At 50.3% G+C, this 26646-nt stretch overlaps 1 protein-coding gene across 4 annotated transcripts; it reads left to right on the forward strand.

Moving 5' to 3' along the window:
- The first annotated feature begins 10608 nt into the window (after positions 1-10608).
- On the forward strand, positions 10609-14686 carry LOC118576690 (RT1 class I histocompatibility antigen, AA alpha chain-like). 4 transcript variants are annotated; one of them, XM_036176901.1, is made up of 8 exons: positions 10609-10709; positions 10909-11178; positions 11368-11643; positions 13242-13517; positions 13645-13761; positions 13939-13971; positions 14120-14167; positions 14307-14686. In XM_036176901.1, the coding sequence occupies exons 1-8, from the start codon at positions 10622-10624 to the stop codon at positions 14309-14311; spliced, it is 1113 nt and encodes a 370-aa protein (XP_036032794.1). In that variant the 5' UTR covers positions 10609-10621; the 3' UTR covers positions 14312-14686. The 4 variants fall into 4 exon arrangements, with proteins under 4 accessions (XP_036032794.1, XP_036032792.1, XP_036032793.1 ...); XM_036176899.1 differs by having other exon boundaries at positions 10609-11178; XM_036176900.1 differs by lacking the exon at positions 14120-14167 and having other exon boundaries at positions 10609-11178.
- The last annotated feature ends 11960 nt before the right edge of the window (positions 14687-26646 follow it).

Genomic DNA, 26646 nt, shown 5'->3' on the forward strand with positions numbered 1-26646 from the left:
GTGCTTGAATCATAGGTGGGGGTATTGAAGCCACTTTTGAGGAATCATTACTCTCTTTATGGGGCACATCAGGAACATTAAGAGTTAACTTCTTGGAATTAATACACAAGGAAACAGGAATAATTACAGCTGCCAAGAGAAGAAGGCAGAGTGTCAGCCAGCCTCTGCAAGCAGATCTGCGTGGTTCCGTGTAGCCTGGCACCTTGATTCGGGCAGATTGATGAGGGGTCACTGGGGGGCATAGACCCGAGGGCCACGAGCCCCCCTTTCACACATAACTACCTCATCCAAGGCATTTGTCACGTGGGCAACACCGTCGTGGGCGTGGCAGGCACACGCCTTTAATCCCAGCACTCGGGAGGCAGAGGCAGGCAGATCTTTGTGAGTTCGAGGCCAGCCTGGGCTACCAAGTGAGTCCCAGGAAAGGCGCAAAAGCTACACAGAGAAACCCTGTCTAGAAAAAGCAAAAAAGAAAAAGAAAAAAGAAAGACTTGCCATGGTCATGGCATCTCCTCATAGCAATAGTAAATGCAAAAAAAGACATTAAAGTATATGAGTTAATTTGTTATGAGGACCAGTTAGAAACTTGCCTAAGCTATTGGCTGAGCTTCTATAATTAATAATAAGTGTCCATATTATGATTTGCGAGAAGGGGCAGAGAAAGACTCACTACAAATGGTGCCCAACATCCAGGCACATATTTCTACATAAGACCTGAGACAGCTTAAGAAAAGTTTCCAAACATACAAAAATGGAGCCAAACACAGCTTCCTAGTCCTGCAGTCTCTCACATGGTACAGAAATGCATCTCGTGGACACTGCATGCAGGCTGGAGCTACCAGCGAACCATGAGCTAAGCTACTCGGTGGTTTAAGGTTTTGCTAATGCAGACAGAAAAGGTTACAGATACACAATAAACCAGGTTCAGACAGACAAATCCTCTAAATAGGTTACAGTGTGTTTAACAATGTGCCTAAGTTTAAGAAAAATAAAGAAAGGACTACAGTCATAAAATATAAGCAGTTTTAAAATCTAAAGTTTTTAAAGGGAGAAGTAATAAAAAAAGAATAAGCCATGTAAAGATGGGAAATATTACAACACAAGGAGTTATATGGTACTTTATTAATTTTGAAGGTTTTGATTCCTAATGAACAAACTGCAGCTGCTGTGAGACACTGGATTGTGGATGGGACTCTTGAATTAAACCAACCTATATACTTTAGGAATGCCTTAACTTAGTCATCTGTAACAATCAAACTTATGGTCATGGTAGGCATGCTTTCAAGGTCATACATATTTATATAGATAGGTGATCTTCAAACACTTCAAAGACCTACAGAATATGACATTTAAAATGTTATAATAACATAATGCTTTTCGTGACAATGAGACACATCTGCTCCTGGCAGAACCAATTCACTTCAGAGAAGATGATGGGTATCGAAGAAACCCCATATAGAGTTTGCTTTCAAGAGCTATGGGATAATGCTCTTGTACACTGTAAAGATTTTTTACTTGATTGGTTTAATAAAATCTTGATTGGCCAGCAGCTGGGCAGTAAGTATTGGCAGGGTGGGCAGACTAGGAGAATTCTGTGAAGAGGAAAAGTGGAGTCAAGGACTCACCAACCAGATGCAGAGGAAGCAAGAAGAGAATGTCAGAATGAGAAAAGGTGCCAAGTCACGTGGCTAAACATAGATAAGAATTATGGGGTAATTTAAATTTAAGAGCTAGTTAGTAATAAGCCTGAGCTTCTGGCCAAGCATTCATAAGTAATATTACACCTCTGAATCAATTATCTGGAAAGCAGATGCCAGGTATTTGAAAGTTGTTGGCTGGACACAGAAACTTCCACCTAGAGCAAGAGTAGCCATTTCAGCAAGAAACTGGTCTTAACTACTGACAGCATGCAGTACAAATTGGACAAGCAGGACACAAAGGAAAGATTGCTGAACTTTGCCAAGACAAGGTTGGACAGTCTTTCAAAATTCCTACTTCACAGAAAAGTGTGACAGGAAATCTGGGTCTGTAGGCTGAAGACAGATGCCCTATCATTACAGATGAACCCTGGGGTGACTGACCAGGCAGCCAGGTATCTCTGTCATTTCACAATTTTGGAAATTGCTTGCTTAGAACTTTCTGTTTACTCAGGTAATATTATATCCTTCTCAGGTCTCTGACGGAGTTGAAGACTAGATAGTTATACTTACAGTTTTCCTTAGTCTTGATAGAAAGTAAATTAGGTACAAAACTTTGGATTCATCAAGACAGGATAGATAATGGAATGTTTTCCTGTAAATTTGCCAAATATCAATGGAGTGGACATTGTAAATGTATTTCTTACTTGGTAATTGGTTCTATTGTATGTATATTGCATTCTTAGAGTTAAAACCTTTCCTCTTAATTTCCACAAAAGGAGGAAAAGTTATGAAATAATCTTTTCATACTCTGTGAAGAAGCATCACTCTCATGTGTTTAATAAAAAGCTGAACAGCCAATAGCTAGTAAGGATTTCCAGCTCAGAGGACTCTGGGAAGAGGAAGGGCAGAGTCACCAGGAGACGTTGAGGAAGCATAACATATAGGAGAAGCTAAGGATGCAGAGCAAGCAGCATTCACAGGCGTTACAAGGTAAAGGGAACCAAGCCAGGAAAAAGAATGTAGATTAAAATATATGGGTGAATTTAAGTTATAAGAACTAATTAGAAACAAGCCTAAGCTATCAAGTGAGCTTTCATAATTAATAAGTCTCAATGTCTGATTTGGGAGCAGACTGGCAGGACAGAGAAAGACTAGCTATGACCTTCACTCACACTTTAGGAGCTGATGAGATCAGGGAGATGAATGTCACAGGCCTGTGGGACCCTGGATCTGATAACCAAATTGGTTCCTGAGTTCCTCAGGCCTATGCAGTGTGGACACTGGGCAGAGGGAAATTCTCATGGCAGAGGTACACACTGGGGATTTAAGGTTTCATCCCTGTTCAGTAGTGTGGAGAAAAATTGAAATTATAAATTTTAAGAATCTGAATGTCAACTTGATTGTTCATGTCCTTGATCTCACAGATTGATTGGCAGGTAAATTAAATGATTGAAATACTTGTATCAAAGACAGAAAGGCAGGTGGAGAGGGAGGGAGGGCTTTGCTGAGGGAAAGCTCAGGTGACCCTGACCTCAGTGTGAGGGGGCCTGGGGCTGCACTCCACACACCAGCATTTGGCCTGAGGTTGTGTTAATCAAGGGAGCTTCTGTAGAAGAGGGAGGTGAGTGTGTGAATTTTCCTCTAGACAGAAGCATCCCTGCTGGAGCCAGGAGGAGCTGATGAGGCTCAGGAAACTCAAGAAGCTACAGGTTCAGGAGCTGACACAATGTAGGGCTTCCCTCTCAGGGTTAAACCAGCTGCAGCTCCTGAGGGAGAGGAGACTGCTGAGTGGAGCTGCTGGGAGCTGTGCAGGGGACTGCAGTGATGCAGCTGGGTGAGTGGACATGCCCGTTGGGGTGAGCACCTCAGTGGTTATCCCTGACTAACCCAGGCTCCTGTGAGTGACCAGTGAGCTCAGGGGTCAGCGAGCTGACCCTGGATGGATGTTTTCCTCGGTCTGCTGTCACTGTCTCCATCTGGGGTGGAGGAAATCCACTCCTCAAGCAGGGGACACAGCTGTGTCCATTGTGATCAGCCCACAGAGTCTGTTCCAGATGTGAGATGAAAGTCCTGTTTTGAGGATACACTGGGAAGTAATACAATGTTGCTGGTCTCCTGTAGCAAGCGCTGTGGTGGGAAGATGCCTGTGATACAGTGTAAGGGAATAAATAAGGACAGGTGTGTCAGGAGGTGGAGGGCAGAAGGGAAGGTGTCCAGAGTAAGAGGAACAGGGCAGAGAGCTGTTGTTTTTTTCTAATATATTAATATTTTTTTCGTTGCATGCTGGCAATACATGCTTTATTCCTAGCCCTTTCAAAGTGGAAGCAGGTGGATACCTGTGAGTTCAAGTCTAGCCTGGTCTACATTGTGACACCATCTCAAAAATTATTTATTTTAATTATGTTTTGTGTTAATTTCTGTTCTGTTGCAGTTAAAACACCAAGACCAAAGCAACATTTAGAAGAGTTTCTCTGGGCTACAGCTCCGTGGATAAGAGTGCATCATGGCAAGTAAGCAGAGCAAGAGCCGCAGGCATGGTGGGGAGCAGGAAGCTGAGAGCTCACTTCCTCAGGGGCAAACAGGAAGCAGAGCGAGCAACATGGAGGCAGATGGGACTTTTTACTCTCACAGCCCCTCCCTCCCCCAGTAACACACTTCCTCCAGCAGGCCACACCTCTTAAACCTCCACCTCCCCAAATAAAACCACCAAGTAGGGAACAGAGTTCAACTACCCAGCACTATGGGGACATTTCTCTCAGGATCCACCACAGGGGATGTGTGGCATCCAGTGGGTGTGGCCAGGTGAGTGCAGGGCTCCTGGAGGTCAGAAGAGGGTGTCAGATGCCCTGGGTGAGGGTGCTGGGAACTGAACTTGGGTCTGGACCAGAGCAGAAGGTTCTCTCTGAGTCTCAGCCATCCCTCCAGCCCTAAGGATGCTGTTTCAATAGGTGTTCAGTGTGGTGTCCTGCAGACGATATTGAGTAAAGTTTGAAGAAATCGTTTGTTAGCTTCTTATCTATCACTTTGTATCCCCCTGATCTCCTTCAGTTGTCTTATTGCTCTAGCTACAACTTCAAGTACTACATTGCATAGATAGGGAGAGGTGGAGAGCCTTGTCTTGTTCCTGATATTAGTGGACTACTTTGGGTTTCTCTCCACTAAATTAAATTTAGCATTAAATTAAATGTTGACTGTAGGTTTGCTGTGAATTGTCTTGATTATGTTTAGGTTTGTCCCTGTATCCCTGATCTCTCCAAGACTTTTTATCATGAAAGTGTGTTGGATTTTGTCAAAGGATTTCTCTGCATGTAAGGAGATGATCATGTGTGGTGATATATTGCTTGTCATCTAAGAAATAAAGCTTGTCTGAAGTTCAGATGACAGAACAAGCCACCAGATTAAACATAGAGGCCAGGCAATGGTGGCACACACCTTTGATCCTAGCACTCGGGAGGCAGAGACAGATCTCTGTCAGTTCAAAGCCACCCTGGACTACAGGAGATTATGCCAGTTTAAAAGAGAAACAGCCAGGCAGTGGAGGCGCACGCCTTTGATCCCAGCACCTTAGAACTCATGCCTTTGCTACCAGTATTTGAGAAGCACACATGCCGTTAATCCCAGCACTAGGAAGGTTGACACAGAAGTGATATGTGTGGGCTGAGAAAGGCATATAAGGCATGAGGAGGAAGGAACTCTCGAACTTTCAGCCGAGGACTCAGGAGCATTCAGTCAGAGGATTCGTGGAGTTGGGGAGGTAAGAAGTGGCTGTGGAGCCAGGCAGTGGTGGTGCATGCCTTTAATCCCAGCACTCAGGAGGCAGAGGCAGGCGGATCTCTGTGAGTTTGAGGCCATCCTGGGCTACAGAGTGAGTTCCAGGAAAGGTGCCAAAGCTACACAGGGAAACAGTGTCTTGAAAAACTAACTAAATAAATAAATAAAGTGGCCGTGGTTTGTTCCTTCATCTCTGATCTTTCAACGTTTACCCCAGTATCTCTCTCTGGTTTTATTAAGACCATTGCGATTTGTATAACACATGTGGGCTTTTTCTTCCAGCTGTTTGTTCATATGGCAGATTACTTTGACTGATTTTAGTATGTTGAACCATCCCTGCATCTCTGGGATGAAGCCTATTTGATCATGGTGGGTGGTTTTTCTGATGTGATCTTGTATTGGGTTTCGAGTACTTTGTTGAGGATTATTGCATCTATGTTCATAAGGGGGACTGGTCTGTAATTCTCTTTCTTTGTTGAGTCTTTGTATGATTTGAGCATCAGGGTGACTGTGGCCTCATAAGATGAACTTGGCAGTGTTCATTCTCTTTCTATTTTGTGGAATAATTTGAGCAGTATTGGCATCGCCTCTTCTTTGAAAGTCTGAGTTCTGTTCTGTGCTAAAACCGTGTGGCCCTGGGCTTTGTTGTTGTTGATGTCGGAAGACTTTTAATGACTGCTTCCATTTCCTTAGGGATTACAGGTCGGTTCAGGTTGTTTATCTGATCTTTATTTAACTTTGGTAAGTGTTATCTATTGAGAAAATTGCCCATTTCTTTTAGATTTTCCAGTTTTGTGGAGTACAGGTCTTTGAAGTATGACCTAATGATTCTTTGGACTTCCTCAGTGTCTCCTTCTATGTCCCCCTTTTCGTTTCTGATATGGTTAATTTGGATAGTTCCTGTGTTTCAATAAGGGTTTGTGTTGGGAGCCCTGTGGCCTAGTTTGGATCAGCATGTGAATGCTTGCCCAGTGGATCTCCACGAGTCAAAGCCCTTGGAGACAGTCTCTCACTTGGCAAAGGCCAGTGGGCCCCAGTGTGGCACAGCACACTGCTGGGCCCGGGGCCTGCATGCTCTCTTCTCTCTCACAGTGTTGAAGATTCTCTTGACAGTTTTTTGTTTGTTTTTGATTTTTTTTTTTTTTTTTTTTTTTTTTTTTGTGACAAGGTTTCTCTGTGTAGCTTTGGAGTCTGTCCTGGATCTTGCTCTGTGGACCATGCTGGCCTTGAACTCACAGAGATCAACCTGCCTCTGCCTCCCGAGTGCTGGGATTAAAGGCGTGTACCACCACTGCCTGGCCTCTGGGCAGTTTTTAGCATCTCTTTGTCAGTCACACCTGGAACAGATGTGATTATTCCCAGGATCCCAATTTTTCCTCAAGTATTTTCTCCTAAAATTGTTTGGCAACTGATACTTCTCAGGTTTCTTCTCTGGAAATACCAGCTGTCACTCCAGACCTTGGGAACTGTCCTCAGGTGACAGCTCTACCTAGGGGAAGCTGAAGGAGGATTCCTTCAGGGAGTCCCTGGGAGAACTCTGATCAGGGCCAGAGCCATTGCTGCCCTCTGCTGCCCTCTTGTGACTGTTGGAGATACTGCACTTGCTGCACACACCTGACCCCTGAGTGCCATCCTGGGACCCACAAGTGGGAAGGAGAGAACCAACTACCCCAGGTTGTCCTCTGACCTCCATCCATGTGCCATAGCAGTGTGCGCCCCACCCCACACTACACACAATAATAATTTATTTAAAAAGGAAATAAAATCCTGGTGGCCAGAGAGGCCACTCTGCTTAAGAGCATGTATTCAGTGTCCGCAGTCAGGTGACACACAGCAGTCTGTAATGCCATGTTCTGGCCTCCATGGGCCATGCATTCTCAGACACACACCCCCACACAGGCCATATATGCATATAATAAACAATATAAGTCAGGCATGGTGACTCACACCTTTAATCTCAGCTCTCAGGAGACAGAGGCAGGCAGATCCCCGGGAGTTTGAGGTCAGCCTCAACTAAATAGTGAGCCCCGGTCCAGCCTGGGCTACATTCTTCACCCTATCTCAGAAAGAAAAGAAATCATTAAACAGTTGAACGCCTCTCTCAGTTACACTGACCCCGTCCTCTCCTGTACCCATCATTCCCTCAGCGCCTCATCAGTTCTCAAAGACTGTGACTATGATGTCACCTCCCTGTCCTCTCCAGCACAAACTATGTCCTCAGAGTCTCCACCTTTGTCCCTCTGTCTGAGAACCCCTCCACCCCCCCCTCCATCTAGCGGACATGTCAGCCCAGCATCTCCTACTGAGACCTCCATGTTCCTCCTCGTGTATCCCTGACAGTCCTCCTCTTCTTCACCCAGGGCGACTCTGTCTTCCTCCAGGACAGTCTGCAGCTGTGGCTGCTGCTCCAGCCCCTCCCTCTCACACCCAGAGTTAGTCCAGGAGGAAGAGCTGTGATGTCACCTGCAGAGTGGACCCAGGAAGCCTCACTTCCCATCCCCCATCTCACAGGGGAGGAGACTGGAGTGCACAGCAGGAGCAGGACCCTGCTTCCCCAGGTCCCCACTGCCTGCCTGGCTCCTCCCCTGCTAGAGTTCCCTCCAGCAGATCCTGTGGGGACAGTTGTGCCTCTGTCCCCTTCTGTTCAACTGCTCTAAGTCCCTGTCACACTGTGTGGACAGGTCTGTGTTGTGTGACAGTTTCCCTGGAAAGACACACACACACACACACACACACACACACACACACACACACACACATACACACACACACACACACACACATCTAGTCACCTCAGATAGAGAACTCAGGGCTGACAAGGTAGCCATTGCATCAATGTCCAGCAAAGCCCACCCCAACACAGGAAGTAACTCATGAACTTCCTTCCTGCAGTCCTCTGCATGGCTTCCAGGCAGCTGGAAGGTCAGTGCGCTCCCCCAGAGCATGTTACTCCTTTTCATACTGCTAGGGAGGGGTCATAGAGAGTTGTCAAAGCTTCTTTTTATGAAATTATTTTCTTTTATATGTATAGGTGTTTAATATATATGTAGGTGCACCATGTGTGCAGTGCCCGCTGAGGGCTTGAATCCCCTGGAACTGGAGTCACAGACAACGGTGAGCAGTCATGTAGTTGCTGGGAATCAAACCCTGTGCTCTGGAGGAGCAGCCAGTGCTCTTCCCCATGAAGTCATCTCTCCAGCCCCTCTTCTAACTTGCTGTTCTCTGAGAAATGTGACCTTTTGCTACCTCCTGAGTGTCATGGGCCTCCCTGTTCCTCCAAGAGGGAAAGTTTCAACTCAGAAAAAACTGCTATAGAACAGTTGGATGCTTCCAGGATCTCCAGGCCTTGTGGTATAGACAGACTGTGACTCTGTTACAGTCATCTGCTTCCTTATTCTCAGAACACACAGACATGCTCCTGCCTCAGTGCACCTGACGGCATGATCCACAGCCTGGAAGGAGCTTGGTTCAGCCGCCTTGAAAATGATTTCTTCTCCTCCTCCTCCTTCTCTTTTTGTTGTTGTTGTTGTTATTATTTTATTTATTCTCTCACACAAACATCCCAACCACAGCCTCCCCCCCACTCCTGTCAGTTTCCCTTCCTTCCTACCCTCTCTCCAAGATCCATTGCTGCTCTGTTTCCCTTCAGAAAAGAGCAGGCCTCCCAGGGATATCCACTGAACACAGCATAACAAGATGCAATAAGTCTAGACCCACATCCTTATATTAAGGCTGATTGAGGCAACCCAGTAGGAGAAAAGGGTCCCAAGATCAGGCAAAAGAGTCAGAGGCAGCCCCGCTCCCATTGTTAAGAGTCCCACAAAAACTCCAAGCTAAACAACCACAGCATGTATGCAGAGTGCAGACCCATGCAGGCTTCATTATTACCTCTTCAGTCTCTGTGAGCCCCGTGAGCCCTGCTAAATTTAGTCTGTGAGCCATGTTCTCCTGGTCTCCTCAAGCTCTCTGGCCCCTACAATCCTTCCTCCTCCTTCTCCCCAGGGTCCCCTGAGCTCCTGCTAATGTTTGGGTGTGTCTCTCTGCCTTTTATTAGATGAGGTTTAATCCAATTAGTTCCTTTTATAAACTGAAGTCTCTTGCTTTTGGGATAATTGTTACTTATCTCTTCCAAAAACTTATTGCACACTCTTTACCAATGTTCATTTTCTGCCATAATGAGGCAATTTCAGCATTAGTAAAAAGTACCACAATTTCTGCTGGGTCTATTATTCCTGAAGAAGCATGACATGTAGGAGCCTCCAGGGAGGAAGAGCAAGCAGCATGGACTTTATAACCAAGCCAGGAGAAAGAATGTAGATTAAAATGTATGGGTAAATTTAACGTATAAGAACTAATTAAAAACAAGCCTAAGCTGTTGATTGAGCTTTCATAATTAATAAGTCTCCATGTTTGATTTGGGAGCAGGCTGGCGGGACAGAGAAAGACGAGCTACCACCTTCACTCACACTTTAGGAGCTGATGAGATGAGGGAGATGAATGTCACAGACCTGTGGGACCCTGAGTCTGATAACAGTTGACTCCTGAGTTCCTCAGGCCTGGGCAGTGTGGACACTGGGCACAGGTGATTCTCATGGCAGAGGTACACACTGGGGATTCTAGATTTCATCCCTGTTCAGTAGTGTGGAGAAAAATTGTTTATAAATCTTTTTTTTTCCCTGTGGATTTTGAGTTGATGTCTTCAAAGCCCAGCCACACATAACAGAAGTAGAAAGTGAAAGCAGAAATGAGTAGGAACAGAGAGTCACATATAACACGGTGTCAAAAGTGCTTGACCAGAGCTGTATAAACTCAGCCCCACACTGCCACCAGGACTCCGACACACCTGTTTCCATGAACATTCACTTTAAGTGCTGTGTGTATTTTCCCTGGAAGCTCCATGCTCTTAGGTTTCATCCTGACTAACCTGAGGAGACAGTTGTCCTTAGGCGGCTCAGAGACACCGTGCCGCAGCACAGGGTTCAGCAAAGTCTCAGTCCCCAGGCGGTGAGGTCTGGGGTGGGAGGCCAGGGCTGGGGATCCCCAGGTCCCCAGTTTCACTTCTCCAGCTCCTGACTTGTGTCGGGTCCTTCTGCCTGGACACTGATGACAAGAATCCTGTTCTCACCCCCATTGGGTGCCGAGATCGCGGAGAACCAATCAGCGTCGCCGCGGTCACGGGTTATAAAGTCCACGCAGCCCGCGGAACTCAGATGCACCAGATCCGGGATGGGGCGATGGGCCCGCGCACGCTGCTCCTGCTGCTGGCGGCCGCCCTGGCCCCGACCCGGACCCGCGCGGGTGAGTGCGGGGTCGGAGGGACACGACCCTGCGGGGAGGGCGGGGGCGGCCCCGGGGAAGCCGCGGCCCCGCGTCGCCCGGCCAGACCCTCCCGCCCGTCTCCACCCGCGTCCCGAGCCCCGCGCCCCGCTCCCCTCCCGGCCCCGCACCCGCCCGGGTCCCGGAGGAGGGTCGGGGTCTCACCGCGCGCCGCCCCCAGGCTCGCACTCGCTGCGGTATTTCTCCACCATCGCGTCCCGGCCCGGCCGCGGGGAGCCCCGGTACATGGAAGTCGGCTACGTGGACGACACGCAGTTCGTGCGCTTCGACAGCGACGCGGAGACTCCGAGATACGAGCCCCGGGCGCCGTGGATGGAGCAGGAGGGGCCGGAGTACTGGGAGGAACAGACTCGGACCGCCAAGGACAACGAGCAGGAATTCCGAGTGAACCTGAGGAACGCGCTCGGCTACTACAACCAGAGCGAGGGCGGTGAGTGACCGCGGGTGGAGGTCACGACCCCTCCACGTCCCCACGTCCGGGCTGGAGTCTCCTCAGGTCCCGGGCCCGAGGTTCGGGAGGAGAGTCGGGGACCAGGACTCGGTTTGCCTTTCGGTTTAGAGGAGTCCGCGGGTGGGCGGGGCTGACTGGTGGGCGGGGCTGACCGCGGGGTCCCCGCAGGCTCTCACACCATCCAGTGGATGTCTGGCTGTGACGTGGGGTCGGACGGGTGCCTCCTCCGCGGGTACAGTCAGGAGGCCTATGATGGCCGCGATTACATCGCCCTGAACGCCGACCTGACGACGTGGACGGCGGCGGACACGGCGGCGCAGATCACCCGGCGCAAGTGGGAGCAGGCTGGTGCTGCAGAGAGACTGAGGGCCTACCTGGAGGGCGAGTGCGTGGAGTGGCTGCGCAGATACCTGGAGATCGGGAAGGACACGCTGCAGCGCACAGGTGCAGGGCCAAGGCCAGCTCCTCCCTCTGCCTCGGGCTGGGCTCAGTCCTGAGGAAGAAAAAAGCCCTCAGCTGGGGTCATGCCCCTGTCTCAGGGCAGACAGTGTCCCTGGGTCTCCTGCAGCCACTGTCAGCCATGGCCGCTCCCAGGCCGGGGTCTCTGCCCACACCAGGGTCTGTGGACACTGAGTCCTGTCGTCTGAGTGTGTCAGCCTTACACAGCAGGACAGGGAGTCTCCTTTACCTGATGGAGACATGGACGCCCTGGGCTGGTTCACCCAGTTTCTAGAACTTTGCAAAGATACATTCTCCCAGGTTCCTGTGGGTAAGGTCATCCCTTCTGCACCCCAATTCCGTCTATTCACAGAATGGTCACGTGAGCACTTATGCAGGACCCTGGACAAATACTAAATTGTGTGTGTGTGTGTTTTCTTTTCTTTCTTTCTTTTGTTTAGTTTTTTTGTTTTTTGTTTTTTGTTTTCTTCTAGACAGGGTTTCTCTGTGTAGCTTTGCGCCTTTTCTGGAACTCACTCTGTAGCCCAGGCTGGACTCGAACTCACAGAGATCTGCCCGGGTCTGCCTCCTGAGAGCTGGGATTAAAGAGGTGCGCCACCACTGCCCGGCTCTTTTCTTTCTTTGTTGGTTTTTGTTTTTGTTTTTGTCTTTTTGACGTTGTCCTTTTGCTTTTAGTCAGGTTTTTCCCCTCACTGGGGTGATCTTGCTTCTCTCTCCCCTTGTGTTATTTGTATCAGTCTCCACAGGAGCCAGGGGGAACTGCTAACGTGGATACTTAGACACATCAGTGTTTCCTTTAAACCAGAAAGGTTCCTGTGAGCTTAGACTATTTCCTGCCATATTAACATCCAGAGCCCTCCTGCTCTCCCTCTGCCCCAACAAGTCACAGTGTTCCCCAGTGGATTAGGAATTGAACTTCCTCAGAGACGGGTCTTCTGCAGCTCCAGGACAGGAGTGACAGGGACGATCCACACACCGCTGTGAGCACCGCTGTGTCCCAGTGAGTGCTGCACTGGGCCCCACAGCACACTTCCAGGGGTCCTGGTGACAATACCTTGTATCTTGTCCCCCAGAGGCAGGGCTTGGGGAGTCATTTTCTCTGGCTGAGTGTCAGAGGTTCACCACATGTGTGCTGCACACTTAGGTGATGGCTGTTGACTTGTTCAAACACTTAGGGCTGGTCAGGAAGGTGGCCTCAGTGGTTGTGCCTCAATGTTGACAGCAGTAATTGGTAACATCCTTCATGTAGCTCTTGTACCTGATTTCTTATTTATATATGAATTAATAACATATTCATTATTTTCCATTCCTTCTCATCTTTTACCACCTACCTTATGCTATAGAACATCACATGAGGAAGGCCCTGTTGACCTGCTGGCTCTTGTGGATTCTCTCTCAGCTACTGAGTCCACCCAGGAAAATGTGCAGTTCTGTGATGAGGGGACCAGCTCTACCTGAGGTCACTAGTGTGATGACAGAATTGTCCAAACAGACACAGTTTGGTGTCATCATTGGTTTAAGTTTGTCTTTGTGGATTTCAGTTTTTCTTGTTAAATGTGGGAATTCTTAAATCTTCCACACAGATCCCCCAAAGGCACATGTGACCCATCATCCCATACTAAAAGGAGATGGCACCCTGAGGTGCTGGGCCCTGGACTTCTACCCTGCTGAGATCTCTGTGACCTGGCAGAGGGATGGGGAGGATCTGATTCAGGACATGGAGCTTGTGGAGACCAGACCTTCTGGGGATGGAACTTTCCAGACGTGGGCAGCTGTGGTGGTGACTTCTGGGGAGGAGCAGAAATACACATGCCATGTGGACCATGAGGGGCTGACACAACCCCTCACCCCGAGATGGGGTAAGGAGGGTGTGAGTGCAGAGCTTGGGTCAGGGGAAAGCTGGAGTCTTCTGTAGACCCTGAGCATGGTCAGGGCTGAGAGCTGGGGTCATGACCCTCACCTTCCCCTGCTGTCCTTCCCTTCCAGAGCCGCCTCAGTCCACTGTCCCCATCGTGGCAATCATTGCTGTCCTGGGTCTCCTTGGAGCTGCGGCCATCATTGGAGCTGTGGTGGCTGTTGTGAGGAGGAGGAGGAGAATCACAGGTAGGAAAGGACAGGGTCTGGTTCTCTCTCAGCCCCTTTCAGAAGGGTGCTCTGCCTCATTAAGGGGAACATCCACAGCCCTCATTGCTCCTGTCTCTGACCTGGGTCTGCTGTCAGTTCTGGAACCTTCCTAGGGTCGGGGTCTTCTCTGGTCTCTCACAGCTTTTCTTCTCACAGGTGGAAAAGGAGGGATCTACACTCCAGCTACAGGTAAGTGTGGGGAGCGGGATTGTCCCTGCAGCCCAGGGGGTGAAGCTGGAGTATTTGGGGAGCTCTCCCAACCCATAATACTCCCACAGTGAAATCTTCTAGAGGCCATGTTTTCACTTTCCTGTGACTATATGTAATTTTACCCCAGGCAGGGACAGTGCCCAGAGCTCTGATGTGTCTCTCCCAGACTGTAAAGGTGGCACTCTGGGGACTGATTTTGTGAGGGGCCAAGTGAACATGATTGGGGTTCAGGGACACCCAGAATCCCCTCTGAGTGAGTGGTGGGTTGTTGGGATGTTGTCTTCACAGTGATTGTTCATGACTCTTGTTTGTAGCGTGAAGACAGCTGCCCGGCCTGACAGAGTGACAGAGATGTGCTCAGGTGTCTCCTGTGACGTCCTGAGCCCCTCAGTTCACTCTCAGCAACAAGTCTGATGTTTGCTGTGACCCTAGGGGCTCAATGTGAAGACCTGGGAGCCCAGCCATCCCTGCACACCAGGACCCTGTCCCTGCACTGTTATATTCCCTTCCACAGCCAAACTTCTTGGTCCAGCAGACAGGAGGGGACATCTGCATCCTGTCACCTCCATGCTGCCCTGAGCTGCAGCCCCTGACTCCCCACTGAAAATAAGAACCTGAATGTCAACTTGATTGTTCACGTCCTTGATCTGACAGATTGATTGACGGGTAAATTAAATGATTTGGAATACTTAGAGCTTTGGAGGAAATAATATGCAGCATGGAGAACCTTCCAGAATCTGTGTTCTTTGTGCTGTGTGTATCTGGTGGACAAGATGAGGCTGTGGGAGCTGAGTGTGATCAGGGCTGTGCCCAGGTGGAGCTCAGTCCATTGTTGGCTGTGACATGGTCACTCCTCAGCTCTGTCACCTCCTGGTCTGTTCTCTTCATCACTTGAACCACATGCTGAGAGTCTGTGATCACAGGGACACTGGGATGACAGAGCCTTATCCTGTCCCCAGGACTGTGAGCAGCCAGGGCAGCTGTGACAGGTCAGCCTGGGCTCTGACCTGACCATGGCTCTTCACCCCATTTCTCTGTTTATTTCTTGTCTTTTTAGTTTGGGTGGAGGACTAGACCTGTTTTTGTTCCTGTGAGTGGTGCCTGTCTCATCCCCGTTTGGGTTCCCTGAGTGACAGCATTAAGAGGTGTTTGTCCATCCTTGTCCCCCAAGGCCCAACTAAGCCCCTGCACTCAGGAGACTGTGGGGTGAGAACATGAACTTCAGTCTCCTGAGCTCCTGCCTCCTTCCAGGCCCCTCCCTGGAGGTTCTCTCCTTCTTTCCATCTTTCAGACTCTAACCCGGGTTGTATGATGGGCAGAGAGGAGGGATCCACAGGGTCTCATCTCAGATCTGTCCTGTTGGATCTGTGTCTGCCCAAGGTCCCCTCTCCCTCCCTGGCTCTGGGAATCCTGCTGCCTCCAGCGGTGACTCAGGGATTTACAGGCTGAGTTTGCTGGAGATTTTAGTTTATTTAAAAGAAGTGGTCCAGGGGTTGGGGATTTAGCTCAGTGGTAGAGTGCTTGCCTAGCAAGCACAAAGCCCTGGGTTCGGTCCTCAGCTCTGGAAAAAAAAAAGTGGTCCAGGGACTGCAGAGATGGCTTAGGGGTTGACAGCACTTGCTGCTCTTGCAGAGGACCAGGGTTTGGACCCCAGCAACCACACCATGACTCACACCATCCATACACACTTCCAGTGCTCCTGTGGTCACCAGATTGGCACATGGTACAAAAACATACAGGCAAGAGACACTCATAGACATAAACTTAATGAATCTTTAAAAAATAGATTGTGGGAACATCAGAGATGAAATTCCTTCATCCCTGCTCTGGTTTTCATCCGGACCCTGCAGTTTTCTCTTCTAGCTTTGTGACCTCGAGTCAGGAGCTCCAGGAGTTTAGCTGAGATGATGAAGACCAAGAAGGTGACAATCTCTGTCATAATGCTGCCATCTTTGTCTTGTGAGGGATGATGACTTCAGTGCCTGGGATCCAGCAGACATTCAGACCCAAGAAATGTTTGATGAATGAATAAAAATATAACTAGGATCATGGATCAAAGACAGAAAGACAGGTGGAGAGGGAGGGAGGGATTTGCTGAGGGAAAGCTCAGGTGATCCTGACCTCAGTGTGAGGGGACCTGGTGCTGCACTCCACACACCAGCATTTGGCCTGAGGTTGTGTTAATCAAGGGAGCTTCTGTAGAAGAGGGAGGTGAGTGTGTGAATTTTCCTCTAGACTGAAACATCCCTGCTGGAGCCAGGAGGACCTGATGAGACTCAGGAAACACAAGAAGCTGCAGGTTCAGGAGCTGACACAATGTAGCGCTTTCCTCTCAGGGTTAAACCAGCTGCAGCTCCTGAGGGAGAGGATACTGCTGAGTGGAGCTGCTGGGAGCTGTGCAGGGGACTGCAGTGATGCAGCTGGGCGAGTGGACATGCACGCTGGGGTGGGCACGTCAGTGGTTATCCCCTGAAACACCCACGATCCTGTGAGTGACCAGTGAGCTCAGGGTTCAGCGATCTGACCCTGGATGGATGTTTTCCTGGGTCTGCTGTCACTGTCTCCATCTGGGGTGGAGGAAATCCACTCCTCAAGCAGGGGACACAGCTGTGTCCACTGTGATCAGCCGACAGAGTCCATTCCAGATGTGAGATTGGAAGTCCTGTTTCTAAGACACACTGGGAAGTGATACAGAGTTGCTGGTCTCCTGGAACAATCTCTGTGGTGGGAAGATGCCTGTGATACAGTGTAAGGGAATAAACAAGGACAGGTTGTATCAGGAGGTGGAGGGCAGAAGGGAAGGTGCAGCTCTACCTACTGAGTCTTCTTACCTGCCCAGCCTGTATACCACCACACTAGTTCTGGAGGTGTTGAGGAATCTAACCCATGGCCTGGGGTGTACAACATAGGAATTCTATTCACTGAGCCACATTCCCAATGTCTGGGGGTTGGGGGGAGGGAATCTCAACGGACAAGGTTTTGTGGTTATTTCAAAGGCTAGTACTAAAGCTTTGGGATAAAGACGTAATCAGAGGCCACAAATTAAAACATAGACATGGGAGAGTATAAGAAGCTCTTTGTCCACACACCCAGTTGAGCTGGGGACCTTCCAGGAGAGCCAGGCCATCTGGAACGTTCTGTGTGTGAGTTGTGTTAATGTTGGTGCTGGAGGACTTCAGACCTTCCTGTAGAGTGCACACAGTGCGCATAGATGGGGACTCCTTCTCTTTGATCCGTGTGTACATGGCTCTGTCTCTGTGACCCTGAGAACCCAGAGCATCTCCTGTTCAAACCCTCTCTGCACAGGGGTATTGGTGGCTCGGGCCGTAGGTGGGGCCCTGGCCTGCAGAGAAAAGAACCACAGAAAAGTCAGTATAAAAATGAAGATGGTGTCACTTCCAAGGACAATTATGGAGCTGGAGAGATTGCTCCGGGGTAGAGAGCGCTCACTGCTCCTGCAGAGGACCTGGGTTAGGTTCCCAGTTCACACCCACCTGGAACTCTAACCCCGCCCCCCAGGGGCATACCCTGCCCACTTCCGGTTTCCTGGGACACTGTTTTACATGGTGCAGGGACACACATGCTGTCAAAACACCCAGACACCAGAAATAAATATTTTTTAAAAGACATAGACACCAGAAATAAGTATTTTTTAAAAGAAAGAAAAATAGGGGGCTGGAGAGATGGCTCAGAGGTTAAGAGCACTGAATGTTCTTCCAGAGGTCCTGAGTTCAATTCCCAGCAACCACATGGTGGCTCACAACCATCTGTAATGAGAACTGGTGCCCTCATCTGGCCTGCAGGCATACATGCTGTATACATAATAAATAAATCTTTAAAAAAGAAAGAAAGAGAAAAATGGAGGGAAATGAGAGTTCTCTAAAGATAGACTCCCTGAACAGCATTAGCGGTTGTTCCTGCAGGAGGGGTCACCTCCAAGTCCCTCCTACACTACTGCTGTGTTCCCTGCACTAGATGTACACACTGGTCTGAGGGATTCAGCGAGAGAAGGGGAAATTGACATATCTCCCCCTGCAGAGTGGCCCCAGATGCTACTGACCTGTGAAGCCTGTGAGTTCATTTCTGTTGTTTGTTTTTTCTTGTTGTAGCCCTAGTTGGCCTTGAATTCTTGATCCCTCTGTCTCATCTCAGCTTGCCAAATGTCGGGATCGTGTGTGTGTGTGTGTGTGTGTGTGTGTGTGTGTGTGTGTGTGTGTGTGTCCACAAGTGTATAGTGTGACTGACGTTGAATAACAATAATCGGGGGAAGGAGCTTGAGGTGTGATCGGCCTCAGAAGTTCAGTTTCAGCCCGGAGATCACAAGGACTCATACAAACCGCAAAACAGAGGATTCTGGCTGAAGGGAAGATCCCCCTCTGCTTCGGGATGCAGGGGCATAGGCGACACCTCCCTGCCTCCCCAGCAGTCAAAGCTCACAGTGGCTCAGGTGAGCAGGGACCCTGTCCAGCTCCCATCCTGGGTCCTGCTGCCCCCTGGCGGCCATTCGCGGCATCGCGGCTTCCCAGGGTCCAGGGACCTGCAGGGCAAAATTCAATGTCCCATGAGCCTGCAGGCTGCAGAGCCTCCCAGGCTGTGATCTGCACAGCCCCTCACGTCTCAGCCTTAGCTTCTTTCTCTTTAGTTGTTGCCGTTTCCGGGATTTAACCCAGGGCTTCCTGCATGTTGAGCGCGTCCTAACTGAACCACACCTCAGCCCTCTAACTTAGTTTGATGTAACTCACCCAAAGAAAGGGTCCCCGGTTTCTTTGGGAACACCTTTTATCCCAGCCATCAGGAGGCAGAGGCAGGCGGATCCCTGAGTTCCTGATTCACATAGCAGGTTCCAGCACAGCCAGGGCTATAAGGTGAGACCAGACCACAGGGATCCCCAAGACTGACACCTGGAGAGGGCTGGAGTGGGTGGTAAGGTGGGGCAAGAAAATAGTGACCAAGAAGGATTCCAGGGCCGGGTCTGGAGTGAGCTTGTTCCACCCGTGCCCCCCACCATCACCCCATACTGCCTAGTACTGTGCCGGGTAAACCTCAAAGAACCTAGAAGCCAGACTAAGCCCAAGGAAGGGGGAAAATGGAGGAGGACAGGGCAAGGTCCATAAGGACAGCACTGACTCGGCCCACAAGACACCTTTCAAACCCAAAGGGGTTGTGACCCACAGGTTGAGAACCACTGCTCTAGAGTGAAGGCACATCCTTGACCAAGTCTTCTGGGGGTTTTGAAGACGGAGTTTCTCTGAGCAGCACTGGCTGGCCTGGAACTCAGCACTCACCTGCCTCTGCCTCCTAAGTTCTTGGACTAAAGGCGTGTGCCACCACTATCCAGCATCCTTGACCACGCCATAAAAGCCAGTATGGTTTGTAGACCAGTAATTCCAGCTAATTGAGAGACTGAGGCAGGGGATGGAAAACCTGCTTGGGTCACAGAGTAAGTTCAAGGCCAGCCTGGACCAGGTCTTAAAAGTGAAAGTGCTGGTGGAGAGGTGGCTCAGTGGTTAAGAGCACTGGCTGCTCTTCCAGAGGTCCTGAGTTCAAGTCCTAGCGTCACAGGATGGCTCACAGCCATCTACAATGGGATCTCGTGCCCTTTTCTGTCATGAATGTGTGTGTGCCGCTAGACCACCATATACATGAGATAAATAAATCTTTAAAAAATTTAAAAAAAAGTAAAGAGTGGGTAATGTCGTTCAGTGGCAGGAAGCCTGCAGGCAGATGGCAGTCTATAGGTTCCTTAGACAATGGGGATCTTTCAGGTGAAAGAAGCGTCGTTTCCTCCACCCATCACGTTCAGGTCCTTGGCCAGTGGCGTCTTTGAGAAGGTGCACCTAAGGGTCTGGAGTGTTGAGGCCCAGAGAAGGGGAAGGAAGGAAGAAACTCTGAGAGCCACTCTTGATTGAGCAAAAGACCTTTTCATAGGGGTTGCTTAAGACCATCAGAGAAAACAGATATTTACATTAGGATTCACAACAGTAGCAGAAATAATTATGGAGTAGTAATGAAAAACATTTTGTGGTTGGGGTCACCACAATGAGAGGAAATGTATCAAAGGGTCGCAGCATCAGATAGGTTGAGAATCTCTACTCTACAGTCTTCACTGGGCACATCAGCAGGGCAGCAGGAAGGGCCAATGAAATGACAAGACGTATGCTCTGGAGCCAGGTCCACCCAGCCCCATGTATGGGTGCAGGGTGCAGGCCCTCCACCCTCAGAGAGGCTGTGACAACCACTTAGGGGCTGAGACAATCCCAGAGTCATGTGGACTTTTCCCATGGTAGCCTCAGGACAGGGTCCAGAGCTGTCACATTCCCAGGCCTTGTTGAATGTGCCACATTCCTCGAGAGCTGCAAAGCAGTCCCCTCCTGAGCAGCCCAGCCACCCTGGGTCAGAAACAGTGACAGACCAGAGGTTACCACCCTGCCTTCTTCCTGATGCCCCCCAGAGTGGGAACTGGATAGGTCTACAGGGAAGAAATGCCAGAGAACTCGAAGGCGGCAGGACGAAGGAAGGGACGCTATCACAGAACATTAAGTGCTGATTATTGCAGACAGACAGACAGACGGAGCCCCCAGGCAGGAGGTGATGGGTTAGTGTTCCAGTGCAGACTGCAGATCACCAAGCTACAAGAGAGCGAGGCAGCCTCCACTGCTCTGTCCTGAGCTGAGAGTGGATCAGAGACCGAGGTGTGGAAGCTTTCACAGGTGTGAACACACAGGGGAGGAGGCCACAGGGACAGGAATGAGAACACTGCCTCCAAGTCCAAGAGGAAGCAGACTTGCACACACTCTGCTGAGGGAGAGTCCTGCAATGGTGGCCAGTGAGGGGTGTGGAAGCCTGGGAGACAACAGGAAGGGGAAAGGGGACCCAGGTGACAGTGTGTGATATGCAGAATCGTGGGAGCCATTCTGTCCCAGTGTCAGTGTGTGATCTTCAGAGTGCATGGGAGCTGCCAGCCATAGGTTCTAGGTGGTGAGATGCTGTTAGGGTCAGCGTACAAAACAGAGAGCTTCACTCCGATATCGGGTCACAAATGAAGCTTTATTTTTTTTAGGCACGAGGCTCGTGGGACACCAGTGCGAGGAGTAGCTGGTGACCCCGAGTTTAAGGCTCACAGGCCTTTTATGAGGCAGTTCTACCAGGGCAGGGGAGTGGGGTCACCCAGAGTATAGACACCTCGATGCCAGATGTCTCCACGGTCTTTTCTCAGAGTCTGGGTAGGTAAACGAATTCCAAGCTTATCTAGCAAGGGGTTATTTGGAAAGCATTCTTCCCAAGCAATTTATCTTGCAAACACAACCCCAGGGGTTAATTGGCAAGCATTCTTCCCAAGCAATTTATCTTGCAAACACAACCCCAGGGGTTAATTGGCAAGCATCCTGTTAGCACAGCATGGTGGGCTAACTTTTCTGATATGGGGCATGGGGGCAGAGTGCAGTATTTCCCACTGAATCTGCAATTAGCAGAGCTAGTGGTGGGGGTGGAGCTTGTTTCCCTTACAATGGCCTTTCATTCCTCCCTTTCTCTTGTGCCAGCCTTTAATCCTAAAGGCCACTGACAGTTTTCCTTCAGGGCAGCCCACAGACCGCCTTCCTTTAAGAACAGTAAGTCCAGTCCTCGTCTATTTTGCAGGACCACTTCCAATAACGAAGTTAGAGACCTTTCTAAGGCAGTAATGGAGGTCTCGATTGCTCTCAGGTCTTGTTGGACTGCCGCTTCTAGGATCCCCAACTGCCTAGGGCCTTCAATTAATGCTGCTGCTCCGGTTCCTACCCCGGCTAGCGCTCCTGCTCCTAGCAACACGGCTAGGGTGGCACTGACAGGTTCTCTGGGGAACCGAGTCCTGCCCGCAAAGTGCTCCTCAAACTCTTCAGCTGGGTAATAGACTAGCCTTGGATAGACTCGGACAAGGACGCAAAAGTCTCGGGACTGGTTGAAATTAGCAACCGAGACACATGGGGTGAGTCCTGTGTTGCATGCCCAGTAAAGACCAGGGGCTGGGACAAGGAAAAGAGACTGAGCTGTGGAGGTGATGCTTTCTGTGTGGGCGCAGAGATTTCTCTCCAAAGCAGTGGTGTGTCCCAGACAAGTTCCCTAGCCAGTCACTTCAGGTAAAGTTAACATGTGTTTTGTCCCCCAATTACAGCTAGTCGAGGTATTGTAAGTGAATTTTGCACCTATAGCCATTCCCTCATAGTAAGGGGGGCTAGCTTGGAGACAGAGCCAACAGGACTTAGTGAGATTGGGGTAGGTCGAATTTAAAGCCTGGTATCCTCCTCTTATTAAGTCCACGAGTCTCTCTCCTGACCCTGGGGGTGAGAGATTCACCGGAGGGTCTGGGATATCCTGTGGTGAGGGGTGGACCTTGGGTTGGAGGGTCTGGGACGTAGGGGTGTGAGGTCGGACCATTTGTTGATAGACCTTAGGTGGGAATCCCTTTTGGTCCATAAGGACTGTGTTTGGGCCGACGGCTGTGCATGTTAGCATACTATCCTTATTTAACCTTATCTTAAAGAGGAGCCCGAAATCATCTCCATGGGCATAGAATCTCAGACCCCAGGTTCGGCCCCTATACCAGTCAGCTAAGGATGTGGACTTTTTCCCTTCAGTGGTGAAAGTTATGTTTAGTACATTGCATAAAGGGGTGCTCTGGCATCCAGTGACATGTCTACCCTACGATTCAAGGTTCCCAGGGGGGCAGGGATTGTGGGGGCCAAAAGGGCTGCTAGCTGGTTCAGGATGAGTGACATTTCGGCCTACCCGGATCCAATCCCAACTAGAGCTAGGTTTCCAGTATGTGGTTCCAGTGGTTTCGCACCCCCAAGCCTTACAGTATAGGGATTCTGGTCCCCCGCACCTATGAATCCACCCTCTTTTTCTTCCATCTCAGGGGCATACATAGAAAGGTAAATAGTTAAGAAGACACCTCCTCAGTGGGGTGGCACATCCCTGAATCCTTCCCCTGGTCAGCAAATCATTAAACATTCCCCCTCTAACTGTTAGGGGAAGGACACTACCAGGTTCCTGTTCCGGTAGGTCCCAGGTATCTAGTCCAGCTGCCAATTGGCAAATGTCAGGTTGGAGAGTTGGCCACCAAGCTCCCAACAGGTGGCTTGAGCTAGACACTGTCCATACCACATTTCCTGTCCCAGATATCACTTGCCAAGTTTGTGGTTGTGGCCGGTGGGGGTTTGTCTGGCAGGCTTCTGCGCCTAATGCAGAGCTTGAGGGGATGCTCAGTCCGCTCCACAGTCCAGTCCAGATCAGCATCCAGGTCAGGGACAGGGGCAGGTTTGAGATGAGAGCCATGAATCCAGGCAGCAATCCCGTCCACCTTGACTGCCGTCGGGGTGGTCAGCAGGACTTGGTATGGTCCCTTCCACCTGGGTTCCAAACTCTGCTGCTGGTGTCTGCGGACGTATATGAAGTCCCCCACGTGGAACTGATGGGCAGCGCCGTCCCCGCCGGGTTGGTACGCAGCAGACAGTTGCTTCCACAGTGTATGCTGGACAGATGCTAAAGCTTGCAGCCTGTCAGACAGAGGGGAAGGCATGATTTCTCCTTGCTGGATGGTTAGGTTCTTAACTGGGGGTGCACACCCAAAGAGCAGTTCAAAGGGGGTAAGACCCATGAAGGAAGGGGTATTTCTAGCTCTAAAGAGGGCATACAGTAGGAGCATCGTCCAATCTCTAGAGCCAGTCTCCATGGTCAATTTGGTTAAGGTCTCCTTAATGGTTCTGTTGGTTCTTTCTACCTGTCCAGAACTTTGGGGTCTGTATGCACAATGCAGCTTCCAGTCCATCCCCAGTATTTTTGTCAGTCCCTGCCTTACCTGGGCCATGAATGCTGGGCCATTATCTGACCCAATTACCTGAGGCAGTCCAAATCTTGGGAAGATTTCTTCCAGGATTTTTTTAGTGACTATTGCTGCAGTCTCCTTTTTGGTGGGGTAGGCTTCTACCCATCCTGTAAAGGTGTCTACAAACACTAGCAGGTACTTTAGGCCATACTTAGCTGGCTTTACCTCGGTGAAGTCTACTTCCCAATGCTGGCCAGGGCGGGTTCCTCGTAGTCTTTTTCCAGGGGCCAGTTTCCCAGGATATGCATTTACCTGCTGGCAGGCCCGGCAAGCAGCTACCACCTTCTCTGCCAATTGTTTCTTCTCAGATGGGGAAAGAGTCTTATCTTCTGTAGTCAGCTGGATCAATTTTATGCTGCCCAGATGGGTTAATTTGTGGATCCTTTCCAGAGTGTCTTTCAGAAGTTCCAGGGGTGGAGCCTCTTCAGGGGCTGGATCCTCCAGAGTCGAGGCGTGAATGGCCAGGCTCCTTGGATCCCGGAGGGCAGCCTCCTTTGCCTCTTAATCGGGCTTCCTGTTTCCCGCGGCCACTGGGGAGTCCCCTTTTTGGTGCCCAGGGCAGTGTATGATAGCCAGCTCTCGGGGCAACATTACAACCTCCAATAGGGCCTCAATTTCTCTTTTATTTTTAATTTCTTTTCCGGCTGAAGTTAACAGTCCCCTCTCCCTGTATATGGCCCCATGCACATGCGCGGTTGCAAATGCGTACCAGCTGTCTGTGTAGATGGTAGCCCATTTACCGGCTGCCATGGTAAGTGCTTGGGTGAGCACAATCAATTCGGCTCTTTGAGCCGAGGTTCCCTCTGGGAGGCTGCTAGACCAGATGACCTTATTTTTGCCCACTACTGCCGCTCCCGCTCTCCGCTGGCCCTCATTTAGGAAACTGCTGCCATCTGTATACCATATCAGGTCAGGGTTGGCCAGCGGTTGGCCCGTTAAATCTGTCCGGACCCCGTTTTTTTCCACCAGAATGGCACCACAGTCGTGAACCGGCACCCCCCTCCTCTCCTTGTTCAGCAATTGGGAGGAGGGTGGCCGGGTTTAAGATAGCTGGGGGCCCAAAGGTGATGCAGTCCCAGTCCAGGAGAGTCATCTGGTAATAAGTGGCCCGAGCATTGCTAAGCCATCGGTCAGGCGGCTGGCAGACAATGCTCTCCAATGCATGGGGAGCTATAACAGTCAGATGCTGTCCCAAAGTTAATTTGTCCGCGTCCCGTACCAGCATGGCTGCCGCAGCCACCGCCCTTAGGCAGATTGGCCATCCCCTGGCCACAGGATCTAGCCGCTTGGATAGGTAAGCGGTTGGTCTTTTCCATGGACCGAGGGCTTGTACTAGGATGCCAACCGCCACCCCACCCTTCTCATGCAAATACAACGTGAAGGGTTTACTCACATCCGGGAGAGCGAGTGCCGGAGCAGATAAGAGTGCCCTCTTTAACTTTTCAAATGCAGCCTGGTGTTCTTCCTGCCAGACAAAGGGGGTCTTTTCTTTTAACAAGGGAGAGAAGGGCTCTGTGATGGCAGCGAACCCTGGAATCCCAAGCCGGCAGAACCCAGCTGCGTCCAGGAATTCACGTAGCTGCCGGCGGTCCGTTGGAGCAGGTATGCTGGCCACGGTTCACTTACGAGCGTCGGTGAGCCACCTCCTCCCTCCCTCCAAGGAGTAACCGAGGAAGATGACTTTGTTTTGGCAGATCTGCGCCTTCTTGGCGGACGCCCTGTACCCAAGGCTGGCCAGGGTATCCAGAAGTTTCTCAGTCCCTTGTTTGCAGGCGTCCCGAGTCTCAGCTGCCAGGAGTAGATCATCCACATACTGGAGGAGGGTGACATCAGGGGTGGTCTCTCGATACTCCCAAAGGTCTCAGTGCAGGGCCTCATCGAAGATAGTTGGAGAGTTCTTAAATCCTTACGGAAGTCTGGTCCATGTCAGTTGCCCTCTTCCCCCTCCCTCAGGGTCTGACCATTAAAAGGCAAAGAGCTTTTGAGAATTGGGGTGGAGGGGGAGGCAAAAAAAAGGCATCCTTTAAATCCAGTACAGTATACCAGTTGCGCTCTGGAGGTAAGGTACTCAAGAGGTTGTAAGGGTTGGGCACTGTAGAGTGAATGTCCATTACCCGGGAGTTTACTTCTCTCAGGTCCTGGACTGGTCTGTAGTCATCTGTTCCTGGCTTCCTTACCGGCAGGAGCGGAGTATTCCACTCTGATTGACATGGTTTCAGTATGCCCAGTTCCAGAAACCTCTTGATGTGGGGTTTTATGCCTTCTCGGGCTTCTCGACTAAGCGGGTATTGTCTTACTCACACGGGTACCGCGGTGGGTTTGAGGGTGACCACCACTGGGGATTGCTCCTTAGCCAGTCCGAGGCCCCCTGTCTCTGCCCACGCGTTAGGGAACCTATGAATCCACTCCTCCTTGTACGGTGAAACAGTGGCTACAGAGGCTTTTGTCACCGCTCCATACAGCTGGTATTCCTCAGCAGCTGGGAGTTCTAGCGTGAGGAGATGGAGGTCCCCTACTTTCGGGTGGGCAAATTTTAATTCTGGGCCCCGAGAGGTAAAGGAGATCTGAGCTCTCAGTTTTGTCAGGAGGTCTCTACCTAATAGGGGTGCCGGACAGTCAGGTAAGACCAGAAAAGAATGTTGCACAGTACCTTTTCCCAAGTTGACTGTTCTCTGGGTGGTCCAGGGTCTCTCTCTGCTTCCATTTGCTCCTTGGACCAGTGACTTTTGGGTAGACAGAGGGCCTAGTGGATGCTTGATGGCTGAATTGACTGCCCCCGTGTCCACCTC

The sequence above is a fragment of the Onychomys torridus genome, unplaced genomic scaffold (assembly GCF_903995425.1).
Source record: "Onychomys torridus unplaced genomic scaffold, mOncTor1.1, whole genome shotgun sequence".
NCBI lineage: Eukaryota > Metazoa > Chordata > Mammalia > Rodentia > Cricetidae > Onychomys > Onychomys torridus.

Bases quoted from the DNA above. Each gene is read 5' to 3' on its own strand.
- LOC118576690 (XM_036176899.1), top strand. From the start codon at position 10,638: ATGGGGCGATGGGCCCGCGCACGCTGCTCCTGCTGCTGGCGGCCGCCC. The intron at 13,518-13,644 runs GTAAGGAGGGTG...CTTCCCTTCCAG, and splicing joins ACCCCTCACCCCGAGATGGG to AGCCGCCTCAGTCCACTGTC. The intron at 13,972-14,119 runs GTAAGTGTGGGG...ATTTTACCCCAG, and splicing joins GATCTACACTCCAGCTACAG to GCAGGGACAGTGCCCAGAGC.